The 14,661-nt window shown below is 41.4% G+C and overlaps 1 protein-coding gene across 1 annotated transcript; it reads left to right on the forward strand.

The window, feature by feature from the left end:
- Positions 1 to 7,681: 7,681 nt before the first annotated feature.
- bcl6aa (BCL6A transcription repressor a) lies at positions 7,682 to 14,269 on the forward strand. The gene is made up of 9 exons (XM_083888489.1): positions 7,682 to 7,722; positions 9,716 to 9,887; positions 9,999 to 10,220; positions 10,304 to 11,260; positions 11,606 to 11,787; positions 11,872 to 12,039; positions 12,140 to 12,270; positions 12,741 to 12,878; positions 12,965 to 14,269. Exons 1-9 carry the CDS (start codon positions 7,692 to 7,694, stop codon positions 13,106 to 13,108), a joined length of 2,145 nt encoding a protein of 714 aa, XP_083744615.1. The 5' UTR covers positions 7,682 to 7,691; the 3' UTR covers positions 13,109 to 14,269.
- Positions 14,270 to 14,661: the final 392 nt, after the last annotated feature.

Raw genomic sequence — 14,661 nt, forward strand, 5'->3', positions numbered from 1 at the left:
ACATGCAGGAGTAATCGGACTATGAATCACATTATCCATATTTTAGTCCGACTAAGATTATATATAACTCAGTTTTAGTCGGACTACAATATACTGTGTACTTGGATTTATGTATTTGTAAGGTCCCCCAAAAAAACATAAAAACCTGTCTTTATGGAGATATTTTTTCAGGGCTAAGACCTGGTTTTTGGGTTAGGGTCAGAATAGGGTTTCGGTTAGCGTGCATACCGCTCGTGCTGAAGTGCGCGTTGCATATCGCGGGCCCTGGTATATTCGCGCGTCAGGGTCCTGCAGTATCCCACTTCACCATCGGGTGGTGGTACAAATCTGGACGCAGGGAATAGGACACATTCCTACCAAAGAAGAAGTAAACAATGCTACAGCTCCCTCAGACACATCTGGATCACAGATGAAAGGCCCATCGCACAGGGGAGTCGAGGTGTCAGACGGTTCATAGGTCGCCAGGTCAAGGCTCACGTGACTGTACTTGGCGACTATTTCTGTTGCCGAAATAGTTTTTCTGCTTGGCGAGTGGGTCTTATACTCCCCCTATCTGTGGGGAGGAATATGTAATATTTTCTTGACTTTTGAATTTGTTTCCTCGTCACGTTTTGTAGGAAAAAAGCTCTGAATCTTTAAAGTACACATTGACAATTTAAAGAGAATTAATTTATGTTTTTCCATCTCGTTAAACTGCAATTCTCTTATTGTCAAAATTGATTCATTTATATTTTTAATTGGGATCTAAAAAGTTGTTGTCTTTAAGTTGAGGCATGTGTACAGGGACGGGTACTTGATGTTTTAAAAGATACCCAGCCCTAGACATTAGAGATTTTGATATAGGTGTTGCATACATGGCTGTATAAACAGTCACATAATTGCTCTTGTCACATTTTAAGCTGAGAACTGGGTCACAATAGTTTTGCATCTTCAAAAAGTGGGTTCTCATATAACAAGTTTAGGAGAAACGCTGGTTGTGAGCGAGTGAAACAGGGCCTCGCGATGACAGAAAGCATGAGGGCAACAACAAGAGTGTCGACAAAAAGAACAAGATGCAACAGTTTGCTGGGCTAATGAGGTGTGAACACATTATTCAAAACAGAGAATTCAAACTGGCTGAGCAAGTTTGGGTCTTGATCTTTATCAGCACCATAAATGTGGTGCTAATGGAAGATTCCGCTGGTGCAGTGTAAATACAGTACAAATATGATCTCTATTGCCTAAACAGTGGCAACAAGTTAAAATACCGACTGTGTCTACATGTTCTGTTTAGTTAACAGTGTGTCATTAGTAACCCGAAACATACACATTTGAAACGTAAAACTATTGGATGTCATGTCGATACCAAGCATGTTTGTTGTATTAAGCTTCACCAACATGGATGCCACCACAGAGACTTCCACTTTACCACAAGCTGACCGCTAACGTGATACAAAATAAATGACAGGAGGGAAATATTTATGTATATATTTATATTTACTTACACATTTTCATAAAACTACATATAGCTAACTACATGCTATTATGACAGCAAACACATTACAACTCATAAACAGGTTAGCATGCTCAGCTAAAGGCCCATTTATACTCAATTTTCCTCCATTTCTGTCCCAAACTTTATCTCCGTCACGACTCTACATAGCTCTGTGTATTAATCGTCTTTTGTGTTGGTATGAACGTTAACACAACACTTCCTCTAGAGGGGAGTGTCGAGTAACCCTAGCTAACCTTTTTTTAGCTTTTAGCTAACTGTTCCACCTGTTTACAAGTTTCTTTTAGCCAACCATTTTAAAAGTGTATTCTCTGTTAGCGGACAAAACACATCAGAGTGGAATGCTTTAAGCTTCTAGCCAATTCTTTTAAGTTTATGAATGACTGAGCTTTTAATTATACCACTTAGTGTTATTTAAAATGAGCCATCCTTAGCTAACTTACTGAAGATTATTAGAGCACACAAATAAAATAGACTTCTGATATCATAGAATTATAAGAAACAATTCTGAGATTATAGTCAGAAGTCTAATCTCTGACTTTAATCTCACAATTGATGGTCAGAATTTTGACTTTAATCTCAAGAATTTTCACTTTAAACTCAGCTAAATCTCAGAATCCAGACTTTTATTTTTGTTTTCAAAAACATTTCACACTAATCTTCTTCCGTGCTAACTAAACCATTCATTAGCCCATTTTTTTTTAGCTTTTAGCTAACTATTTCAACAGATTGTGTATTATTTTCAGCTAAATGCTAATGGGTTTTTAGCCAACAAACCATAGCATGTGATATATTTTTAGTTGAGTGTTTTACTTGTTAATATTCTTTTGTCTTATTATTTTGTATTCTCTGTTGGCTAACTGAGCCATTACACTTTTAGCTAACATATTTTCATGAATAACTTTTGGCAAATTATTTCAATCACAAAACATTTATAAAGTATATGTTTTAGCTAACAATTTTACGTATTTATTAATTATTAGCGATATTTGAGGCAAGTGTTGTATCATGGTTATTATTATTATGTATGTTGTGGCATTGAAAATAAAATTGGGCATTGTAGAAAAAGTTTTATTGACACTAAAACAAGTATATTGGCACTGAAAGATGTTTATATGGATTTTTTGTGTGTTTGTATTTTTCAGTGTCAGTCTTTCTTCTTTATGACATTGCTAAATTGCTAAAGTGAATTTCAATACCGCAAGGTTCTATGTGAAAAACAACAGGAGTTCTATGTTAATAGCATCAAAACCCTGCCTGACATTGATTAAAACCTGACAGTGTCACTGAAAAAAAGATGTACATGAATAAGAATCTGAAGACTGACATTGAAAAACACATTGTAGCATAACAAAAAATATCCAAATGAAATATTGTACCTTTTTAATGCCTGTATTTTATTTTCAATGGAACGTTTTTCTCAGTGCCAATACTCGTTTTAGTGTCAATACAACGTATTCTACAATGTCACATTTTAATTTCAATGCCAAAACTTAATGCCTGTGTTCTGGCTCCATGGTTTATCCTCTTTTATGTAACTATTCAAACATTCATCATAGAATACTTTAAGACAACTTTGTGTCATTAACTTCACAGTGGGCAGTCATGCACTGATGTTAGGACGGAGTGTAAACGTAACGTTCATGACGAGCACCCGATCCACACACCAGTTTCCGCTCTCCGCAGTACAAAGCTGTACGCCGAAACAGTGAGTGGGACTGTTTCTGGTATGCATGGAAAATTCCATCATCTTGAACTCATGCAGGCCTCGCTCAAAGTCCTGAATCTACATCCTTTGATTTGACTCGATTGGAATTCTGGTCTACGAACGCGCCTCTGCTCCAACTACTACAACCTTAGCATGTATCTTACAAGGCGGTGAACTCAAGGTTATTCACACAGCGGCGCCATGGAAAGTTACACCAATGTTGTTATATGTAGGGTTTTTTTTTTTAAACTGTGTGTATTTCTGTTTTTTTTTTAAAAAGAAAAGATAAATCAGAATTAAAGACTGAAAGATACGTAAAGATATACAGGCAGAACAATTACAGGTCAGATCAGTGTGAAACCTGTACTCTGCTGGTAATCTTCCAATGTGTTTAACCTTATTAAGTGGGATAAAAAGCAAACTTTTAGCCCAGCACGTGCAATAGACACACGGCAGCCTGTCAGAATACCACTTCCCTGTTCAGAGGCGATTCTAGAGTCTGTAGGGGCCCTCAGCAAAAATTCCCAGGGGGCCCTTCCAACCAGTGTTCATCACCATTATGTTATAAATAATCTGACACCAACGAAAAATGTATGAGTTCAATTTTGAATGAAATGAATGAAATAACATGGAAAAACCTTGTAATTAAAAAGTATGTGAAACTATAAATGTAAAGTAAATAAAATACTGTAAAAAGCTTTTAAAAATCTATATAAACAGTAAAAATAAATACATTACACTGTAAAGAACCCACATTATAAAACAATATAAATATATAGAACAATAATACTGTAAATAACTAAAAAAAAAACATATATAAACTGAGTAAAAAAGACATGTATTACACTGTAAATAATCCTCTTCATTTTCCAACTTGCAGAATGATAACTTCACAGAGGTTAAAGTGAGGTGGGGCCCCTTTAGGGAGGTTTCCTACTGAGATGTCATTGCAAATCGCCCATTGTTTTTTAAGGGGGACGTGCAGGCGGCTGGTCACTGCACATTTCAGTAAAAACAGCCCTCAGGCTCCGAGTGTCGGGGGCCCCCTATCAGCTCGGGGCCCCAAGCAGTTGCCTGCCTTGCCTGTTCACAAGCTGCACCTCTGTCCCTGTCCATTTTAAAAGCATGAGGCAGTGTGCTCAGGATGACCTGCACGGAAAATTTCTGCATCTATCTATTACCCTTTTTTTTTTTTTAACAGATGGTATAAATGATGCATATCCTACCACGTATGTTCTTTTCAAACCATTAATTAAACAAAATGTAAAAAAAAATAGAAATAAAATAATACATGCAGGAAGACAAGGAGAACAAATCCTTTTTTTTGTTGACACAAGCTGTGCTGCAAGTCAGACCTGCAGTTGTGATGATGTTTGACAAAAGACAACTTTGTTGTGGACTAAAGTGAGGAGGGTTTCGGGGGGTGCAGTGACTGCTTCCGGGATGCATGGAGTTAAAAAAAAAAAAAAAAAAAAAAAAGTTAAACTTAACAATATAAAAAGAAATTTCCTTTAAAGAAAGGAACTAAAAGAACTCTGTAGCTAACAGCATTATCTGTTTGGTGTTACAGCCGGGTTGCATCATGCCTCTCAGAACAAAACTCCACACTCACATCTTTGCTGACAATGAACACTGAAGTTGGCAGAAATTTGCTGTGAAACGAGACAAAAGTGTGCAGTTTGTGGAGAGGGGGAAAAAAAAAAAGTGAGGCAACCTCCGGGCCTCAGGCTTTTGTCAGTGGGCATTTCTATTCAATGACCTATCGCGCACCGAGTGTAGGCAATGATACGGCTTAGAGATGTTTCACACTGTGTCAGGAGAGGTTTTTTTTTATTCCTTTCCTTTCTTGTATTTTATTTTTGTTTTAAAAATGTGCAGCTGTTACCGGCCGTCACAGCCGCTTTGCTTCGATTGTGTCTGAGCAGCTTGCCATCCTGACAAAGATGTTATGACCCCGTTGTTTAATTGCACAGCCCTGAATGGAGCTCTGAGATGAACCAACACACTTGTTCATAACATCACGACGTCCTCCTCGTCGGTTTAGGTTGAGGGCGTATAGATCATCGGCTCTTCCTCTGTCCTCTTTAAGTGGGTCATTTATTTTTTTTTGCTCGGGATTGGTTGAGTAAAAGTTTGCCAAGGATTTGCAGTAATTATCTCATCCTTCTATAGCCGGGCACAGCATGAGGCCTTGGTAAATTACCCATCTCTCTCCCTAACTCCTGGATGGTTTATGGCCGTGCATTATGCATAACGGTGCTGGAGTGCTTTAAACATCCCCCAAGTGGATTGGAATAAAGTTGACGCTGCTCTTTGTTTGTAACTCAAGATAGTCTTTATTTGGCAGTGCTGAATCGGAGATTGCTGTGAAGGCGTGTGTCTTAATTATTTTGGAGACTTTTTTTTCCCCTTCCCCTCCCCTCCCCTCCCTCTCCACTTCTTCCCCAATGGTTTGAGAACACCTGGAGTGGTTTTTTTTTTAAAGTGGGATGCCGGATCCAGATGGGCGGATGGCTCAGGCACGGTCCACAGGGAAATGTCGGTTACATTACAGCCGAGTCGTGTCGTCACACAAAGGGTTAAATTAAAACAAAAGAAAAAAAGAGCTGCACGCCATCCGTCTGGGCCGGGTATGCAAAGTCTGAGCGACCGCTTTGATGTGCCTCAATGAAAAGACAGTTAAAGAAGAACAAAAATATTATTACCATTATAAAAAAGAAGGCAGATTCACTGTTCTATTACTATATTACAAATATTATGACTGCCATGAAGTCATATTATTCAAATATTGTATCGATTCGGTGCAACTAAATTATCATTTATACATTAAACTAATCCAGTAAATGGAAATGTACAAATATTTACCACTGTGAGGGGAATCTATTCATAATATCAAAATTATGAATGGAGGGTTTTTGCTAATTAAATAAATTGTTTGTTTTTTTACGTAGCCTGATGTACAGTATAATCATTTTATTCCCCCCCTCTCCTCTCCTCCTCCTCTTCATCCTCATCCTCATCCTCAGCACAGCAAATGCTGCTCCTGTGCCAAGGAGTGAATGGGATGAGAAAAGACGGGGACTCCGCTCTCTGGAATCACCACAAAGAAAGTTTCCAGGGTGAGTCAGTGTGACAGTAAACGCATCGAGCCACAGCTCAGGAAATGAATACGACTTTCACATGCAGTCAAAGCAAGCATCATTAAGATCTGTGTGAGCGGTAACAGGTCTCACCAGATGAAAAAAAGCCTTGGCTGTTTAGTCAGAGTGTAAAAAGTAAAGAAAAAAGAGGGCATGAAGGAAACACGATACTAACACAAACTGGGATGGAGAAAGACTTGGTTTATTCTTGGCCTGACTCTCTGACAAATCACAGAAATGCAGTCATTTCAATTTAAAAGGAGTATTTTAGTGCACATTAAGTGATAATGACAATTATCCAATTAAACCGTACAACTTTGCATACAAGTGCATGCACCTGATTCAGAATGCATAAGTATTGGTATAGTATAAGGATCATACTTGTAATGTCACAGAAATAATGAAAACTAACTCTGACACCCAGTGTTGCACTGCACTTTTAAAATAACAATAATAACTTCTCTCTACAGCAAACTCTCATCATTTCTCATAACACTAACTTTTTTGTCTGCAACAAGTTTAATTCTACACTAATTATACACACAGCATCTCAAATGAGCCTAAAATGTGCACTCACACACACACAAAAAAACAGTAACACCTGCAGAATCAAAATAAAAGAACATTCCAGTGCAAACTCCACGGAGCACAAGTCCCTGCAAAATCACCATAATAATAATAATAAAAACACTCAAATCAAAACTATTGACAGCTATCAACAAACCCCGGTGTTGAGTCGCAGCAGCTCAGCTCCATCTATGAAGTCAGCAAGCCTGCAGGAAATATAGCTGCTTTTAAATATAAAAAAAATAATAAAAAATACATGTAATAAAAAAATAAATGAAATAAAAGCCTAAGTGTGTCATATGTGCCTAAGTGAAGTGTCGGACTGTGTGCTGTACATGTAGACGCTGTGTGTTGGACACGACGACAGCCATCGCAGCCATATATCGCCTCAGTCATAGAATATAAATTAGTTCTGAGAATCTCGGGGGCGTGGTTTCGGGGAGCTGGTGACGTCGCCGCCTCGACGTCCTGTGACTGTGGACGCAACCAAAGACGCAGGGGTAACTCACGGCCGTCGTCGAACATTCCTGAGCCCTATTTTACACTTTTCAAACACACTGACTCGCTTAAATCAACACCACACGCTCCGCGGTGCTGTTGTAAAACACGCCGCGCGCAAGTCGTGTCAGAATACCTGCTTTGGGAAGCAGCTGGTGTCGCCACAAGGAGGGAACCGCGTCTCGCGAACTCCCCCCTGCCCTCTGAGAAAGTGGTACGGACCCGGGCTCAAATTCCGAGAATTGAGCTGGTCTGATTCTTAGAACTGGGGTTCTTAGAAGTGGTGATGCAAGAAGTTTCTAGGAAAGCGCTACCAGGTGATTTTTTTTATTTTTTATTCCTTTTTAAAAATATATATATATACATTTCGGGTGGAGTTGTTATCTTTTGTGTTTTGCTGTTTTTTTTTATAGACTTGTCTTTTTTTAAAAATATATATATATTGTTTTATTATTGTTGTCATTTGTGCTGAAGTGTTGGTGAAGCTCCGACTCTCTCTCACTCTCAGTGTGTGTGTGTGTGTGCGTGTGAGTGTGTAAAGTTGAAACTCTCACACTGTGTGTGTGTGTGTGTGTGTGTGTGTGTGTGTGTGTGAGTGTGTGTGACAGTCGGACACGGAGCGTCCTGACAGCTCACCGTGGCTCTGACATGCAGCAGCAGCAGCAGCAGCAGCCTCCACCACCTCCGTGTTGTTACGCTGTCACAACGCTGCTGTTAGACGCACAAAAACACACTGTTTGTGTGTCTGTTTGTGTGTCTGAGTTGCGGGACTCTCACGCTCGCAGCTTGTAATGCGACTTTTGTTGAACAGTCAAGTGTCAAACACGCAGCGGCAGAAACAGCGTCAGCGGTGGCGGGAGACACCACCGCTGACGCCGCCGCCGCTGCTGCTGCTTCTGCCGCTGTCAGGAGAAGTTTCCAGGCAGCATGGCAGCAATAACAGCCCTCACTCATACCCGGGCTGTTGTTATTTTTACTTTAGCGGCTGTAATTTGCTCTAATGGAGCGCAAACGACTGCGCCGAACAAGCCCCTGTGTTACCGTTAGACTGTAGCGGAAATGTTCGCGTGTGAGTGAGCGTGTGATGTATGTGTTTTTCCGCGGTTAAGAAAAAAAGCTTGAGGACACGTCGTCGCATCAAGTTGTCTCTTGTTTCCACTGCACGATAAAAGACGATAAAAGACGAGGCGAAACACAGTGAACTGACATGTTGTTGTTGTTCTCTGTAGGCTCAGGAAATATGAATATGACAGGTTAAATAAATCAATATAAATTGATTCATTCAGGCAATTTTTAAAAAAGGAGAAAAAATTGACTACACACATGTATTTATATATATTTAAAATAATAATAATAATAATATTGTCTGTTGTTGTTTTCGGTTGTTTGGAGGTCATCACTTTATTTTCCACCTGTAAATCAGATGATGTCACTCGCGTCCAGGGCTGCATTCCGTTTGACCTGCGTCTATTTTCGGACGTGTCCAGTTTCAGACCCTCGGACACTGACGCTCAGTGTCATAGGTGTTTGTTTGTTTGTTTTTGTTTGTTTGTTTGTTTGTTTGTTTGTTTTCGTGCAGTTAGTGACGTAAATGAGCGAAAGAGCGGTGATGTGTGTAAGTTAGTTGGCAGATGAAAGTGCGCACACGCACGTAAACGCGCGCGCTGTCACTGGTGTGTGTTTTTTCTTGTTTGTTTTTGTTGTTATTCAGAAAAGTGAAGCAGGGACACGTAACTTGTGGCGCAACTTCCCACGTTTTGGTTTGGTACAAAAGTCGATAAGTCTGGGCTTGAAATTTGAAATGTGATTTAAAGAAAACAAAAAGTTTGGGGGAAAGTTGCGTGTTTATTTATTCCTCATTTCAACTTTTCACTGCTGTGTTTCTGCTCATTCTCATTTATAATCCGGAGAAAATCTTGGTGTTTTGATCCTTTTAAAAATGTGCCGTTTAAAGTTTCTGAAAGAAAGAAAATCTAAACTTCTTCTTCTTCTACATGTTTTTGCAGTTTTTTCCCCCAATAAATATCTTCTTTTTTTAAATATATAATATTAATCTGCCGAACAGTGATTAAGAGAGAAAGTGGGGGAAAATCAACTATTTCAGAGCTGCAAATGAAACCGTCTAGACAGTGTTTATTAAATAAATGGCGCCACCTTCTGGTGAAAAGACTGCACCTGCTGTTCTCTCTGCCACACTGATGAGGATCATTAAGAATGTCAGTGCAGTTGGTTTAAAGATGACCTGTGCTGCAGCCTTGTAGCAGATTGTTCACTTTGTGTAAATTAATCTTCTTCTTCTTCTGTTTGCAGAACTTGACAAAATGGCTTGCGCAGCAGACAGCTGCATACAGTTCACACGCCACGCCAGTGATGTTCTGCTCAACCTGAACCGTCTGCGCAGCAGAGACATTCTCACAGATGTCACCATTCTGGTCAACAGGCAGCAGTTTCGTGCGCACAAGACCGTGCTCATGGCTTGCAGGTGCGTGTTTCTGTTTGTTGTCTGAGACGAGTTATGAGGCAATATGTCCTGCTGCTCGTGACTGATCTTTGTAACGCTCTCCGTCCATGCTCCTTGTTCTCATCGCTCCAGTGGGTTGTTCTACACCATCTTTACCGACTCCCACAAGTGCAACCTCAGCGCCATCAGTCTTGACCCAAAGGTTGACCCGGAGGGCTTCGCCATCCTGCTGGAGTTCATGTACACCTCGCGTCTCACACTCAAGGAGAGTCTGATCATGTCGATCATGAACACAGCCATCTACTTGCAGATGGACCATGTTGTGGACACCTGCCACAGATTCATTAAAACCAGGTCAGTAGAAAGTTGTACTCTGATCTCGTGTGGAGCCAGAGTCAGAGAGCGTGTTTTTAACGTGGTTTAACTTGTCTTCGCAGTGATCCGTCTGCCAAGCTGTCCAGAGACGAGTTTTTGGTCAGTCCCTTGGTTTTACCTCAGGATGTCCACATGTACCGGCCCCACGACGTCGTTGACAGTTTGCACAGCCGCGTGGCGCCGTTTCGGGACGGGAGGCCGTACAGTTCAAACATCTTCAATGGGGTCAGCACTCCCAGCAACTACCATCTCTACGGGCAGTTTCCTATGCCTGGATTCCCTTTCCCTCTCTGCAAGCTGACCGACGCCAAAAACGCTTTCGCAGACCTCTCTAAGAGCGCGATGCACCACAAGCATTGCTCTCCACACGACGGCGCCAACGCCATCAGGTCAGAGTACGCGCGGCCCGTCGGTAGCACCATCATTCACTCCACCACCTACGCCTCCAGGGAGGTAGGGAGAGACAGTGAGATACGGAGGGAAAGCCACGAGGGGATGAGCCAGTTGAACTCTCTCGGCACAAGAAAGCGTACGTTTCCCGCGCTCAACCTGGAGCACCAGAAAGACTTGAGCAAAGAGCAAGTTCCTCAGGTGGAGGAGGACCTGATCCATCAGCAATACCCACTGGGAATCTCCTCTGCTGGACGCAAGAGCCTCATGAGCAGCCCACAGAGCCCGCTCAAATCAGACTGCCAGCCCAACTCCCCGACCGAGTCCAGCAGTAGCAAGAACGCCAGTCTTTCCCAGACCGCGGCAGCGCAAGCGTCGCAAGGCACGCAGGACCCTAAAGCTCGCAACTGGAAGAAGTACAAGTTCATCGTGCTGAATCAGAGCGCGAAGGAAGAAGAGGCGGGGCTGCGAGACTCTGGGCTCCGCTCGCCTCAGCGCCTCGGCCTGCAACCCTACCTCCATCCCAGCGACTCGGAGAACCTCGACCCACAAACCACGAGCAAGAGCAACGTTCACAGCGAGGATCTGCCCGTGCCTCAGGCCAGTCGACTCAACAACATCATCAACAGGTCTGTGGTTTTTGAAATTTCACAAAATATATAAGTCTATGGTTTGTTGTTTACAGTGAGATTTTAGTGCTGCAACATTTCGGTGCTAGACTTAATCTGGCAAATCCTGGAACTGAAATGTTGCAGTGATAAATTTGTAGATGCAAGTTGGTGAGTGTGAGGGAACCTGAGCCTGTTGCCACGTTCCTACACTGCTGCCTTTGAAAATAGACGTGCAAAAGAAGTTAACGCTTTGTTTTTTTGGGGGGTTTGCTGACCATGTGATATTCCTTTAATTTGGAAGTTCTGATTTTCATAAACACGACTTTGAATCTGACTGAAGGTGTTTGTCCTTCTGCCCTTCAGCGCACTCGAGGGAACGCTGAGGAACAGCGACAGCCGCCCTCCTCACTACCTGAGCCGCCTCACCTGCTCCTCCTGCGGCACCCAGTCCCCACAGCACTCCGAGATTTGTCCCAACTCGTCCAGGTCCCGTCTCACTGAAGACATGGCAGAGCTGCACTCAGAATACTCAGACTCCAGTTGTGGTGAGTTTAGGACACATTTCCGACTAATGGGGAAAAATGTAAATCAAACGTGAGGCTGAGTTTTATGATTTCCTTCCTCGACAGAAAACGGCACTTTCTTCTGTAACGAATGCGACTCGAAGTTCGCCGAAGACGAGGCGCTGAAACAGCACATGCTGCAAGTGCACAGTGACAAGCCATACAAGTGTGACCGCTGCCAGGCGGCTTTCCGCTACAAGGGCAACCTCGCCAGCCACAAGACTGTCCACACAGGTAAGACACAAACAAACAAACACACAAACAAACAGCCGGACCTTTAAAGTGAATGAAAATGTGATTTAATTTCTCGTCTTTTCCTTTTGTGTGTCCTCAGGAGAGAAGCCGTATCGCTGTAATATTTGTGGTGCTCAGTTTAACAGACCAGCTAACCTCAAGACTCACACTCGCATCCACTCAGGAGAGAAGCCATACAAATGTGAGACGTGCGGAGCTCGCTTTGTACAGGTATGAACGCTTTTATTGTGAAAATACCGCTGTGTATTTGATTTTTAAAAAATGTCGTTTTTTCTGTTTTCCTGTAAATGTAATTATGGGTGGGTGTCGAACTTTTCACCTTTACAAAGATGCCCATAATTACAGGGATTTTTTTTATACTGTATAAATGATATTTTTGAACAGGGCTTTCAGTCGAGCTGAACAATTCAGCGTTTGTCAAATGGAATTTTAAATGTCCCAAACCTATTTGAAACGTCCCAATCATGAAATAGCAAAGGCTGCAGTTCCATTTTTCTATGGAAAGTCTTTAAGTTCTCGACCTTGCAGTAGGGTACAGCGTAATTCATGGTTTGAAGCTCAGTCAATATTGGACTTCAAAAATTGCATTTACATTATGTGTTTTCCCTCATCATTCAGTCCAAGTTTTCAGTCAGATTTCTGTATATACTCAAACTATTCTTTTGTTTCTCTGGTTTCAGGTCGCTCATCTTCGTGCCCACGTGTTGATCCACACAGGTGAGAAGCCATATCCCTGTGAGATCTGCGGAACACGCTTCCGTCACCTGCAGACGCTGAAGAGCCACCTGCGCATACACACGGGAGAGAAACCCTACCATGTAGGTCCACTTTTACTCATTAACACACTAAAAAACAAACAAAACAAAGATATGACCAAACTAAAAAATGTTGTATTTATTTCCAGTGTGAGAAATGCAACCTGCACTTCCGCCACAAGAGTCAGCTGCGGCTGCATCTTCGACAGAAGCACGGCGCCATCACCAACACGAAGATCCAGTACCGCTTGTCGACGGCCGACATGCCCGCGGACCTGACCAAGGCATGCTGAGCCCGGAGAACTGTTATTAATCAAAAAGGAGGCAATCTTGAAACATTTAAAGACTTCCCCCAAACTTGTACAATCATCCAAAATTGTAGTGCCACACTGTGTTCATTAGAGAATTAAAAAAAAAAAAAATTGGCTGCGTATGCCATCATAAACGGGTTTCCACTACTATGTGAACGTAGAGCCACTTATGGCGTCTTAGTCACTTTATTGTTTCTATATATACATATATATATATATATGTATATATATGGATATAAATAGATGTACGTATGTGGGGACTGTTTCTAAGCTTTAAAAAGGGGGTACGTATAATAACAAAGCTTTATTTTGTCGAGAGGGACGGAATGTAAACAATCAGTTTTTTTGAATATATACAGTATTTTATATCAGAGAACTTACTTTTCTGGAAGTATTGAACATTTTGACTGACAGGTGGTACACATATATTTTAAGATTTACAGTACAGAATTTGCGGCTGTATAGGGTTGTCTATACATTTTTATGTCGATGTATGTACGTCGTACACGTCAAGTTGCCATATTCGTGCATAAAAGGAGGCGGCGGGCAGGGGTGGGGGGGGAGAAAAAAAAACGATGACACTGTAATTGGAGTCTAAAACATATCAGATGACTGCTGCTGTCTGATGAGAACATGCATGAGGTACGGTTGGTCGTCGGCGTACGCGTACGGTCGGCTGCATAAATATTGTGACATATATGGTGTAATTATACGTGTGGGATTGCTCTCTGCTGGCAGAGCCGATCTTTAGTGTTCAAACTGCATTTCAAGGTACTGCTTTGTTATGACCAAGAAAAGAGACTTGCTTCAAAATGTGTTTGTACAGATGTGACTGGCTTTTTTTTTTTTTGTTCGTTTTGTTCAATTTTTGTTTTTAATAAGTGAAGGTTTACAGTTCTGCTCATTGTTCTAGATCCTACAGTGTCGCCGTGTACTTGTCCAGGTTTTTTTTTTCTTCTTCTTCTTTGTTTGTACATACACTGTGTATTCAATGTGCCTTTCGCTATGGTGACTGAATTCCTCTCCATTCAGCCCAGCTCTGTTGAGGTACAACTCAAGGACGACATGTGTCCTGATTCCCTGTGTGTGTGTGTGTGTGTGTGTGTGTATATATATTTTTAAATGCTCGTCTTCAAACTTAAAAAAAACAAAAACATGCAAATTCATCATTGTAAAACTTCATTTTAAAATGTTGTACAGTGTTATGTAGATGTATGAATGTAAAATAAAGGTATTGGATTTCTATGTATTAACTCTAGAGGGAGCTCTTTTTGATTTTTGATTTAGTGTGTGAGGAATATGAACAGGGCCGGCCCAAGCCTCCATGGGGCCCTAAGCAAAATTTGATTTTGGGGCCCTCTGTTACTGCCAATAATAATGATTATTGATCATTCACACACCGACTATACTAAAGGCTTTCTACTTATTCTACTTTGTCACAAATACGAATACACTTGTAAAAAATAAATGTGAGAACTTTTTGTTGCATGGAAGCAGACACCAGATATGCAAACTTACAGAAAAATCTTTCAATT

Source organism: Microchirus variegatus, assembly GCF_963457635.1.
Source record: "Microchirus variegatus genome assembly, chromosome: 4".
NCBI lineage: Eukaryota > Metazoa > Chordata > Actinopteri > Pleuronectiformes > Soleidae > Microchirus > Microchirus variegatus.

What these genes read in the sequence shown, in the direction of transcription:
- bcl6aa (XM_083888489.1), top strand. Translation starts at nt 7,692, where the DNA reads ATGCAAGAAGTTTCTAGGAAAGCGCTACCAG. An exon ending in ATACTCAGACTCCAGTTGTG is followed by an intron (nt 11,788 to 11,871) that starts GTGAGTTTAGGA and finishes CTTCCTCGACAG; the next exon opens with AAAACGGCACTTTCTTCTGT. An exon ending in CGGGAGAGAAACCCTACCAT is followed by an intron (nt 12,879 to 12,964) that starts GTAGGTCCACTT and finishes ATTTATTTCCAG; the next exon opens with TGTGAGAAATGCAACCTGCA.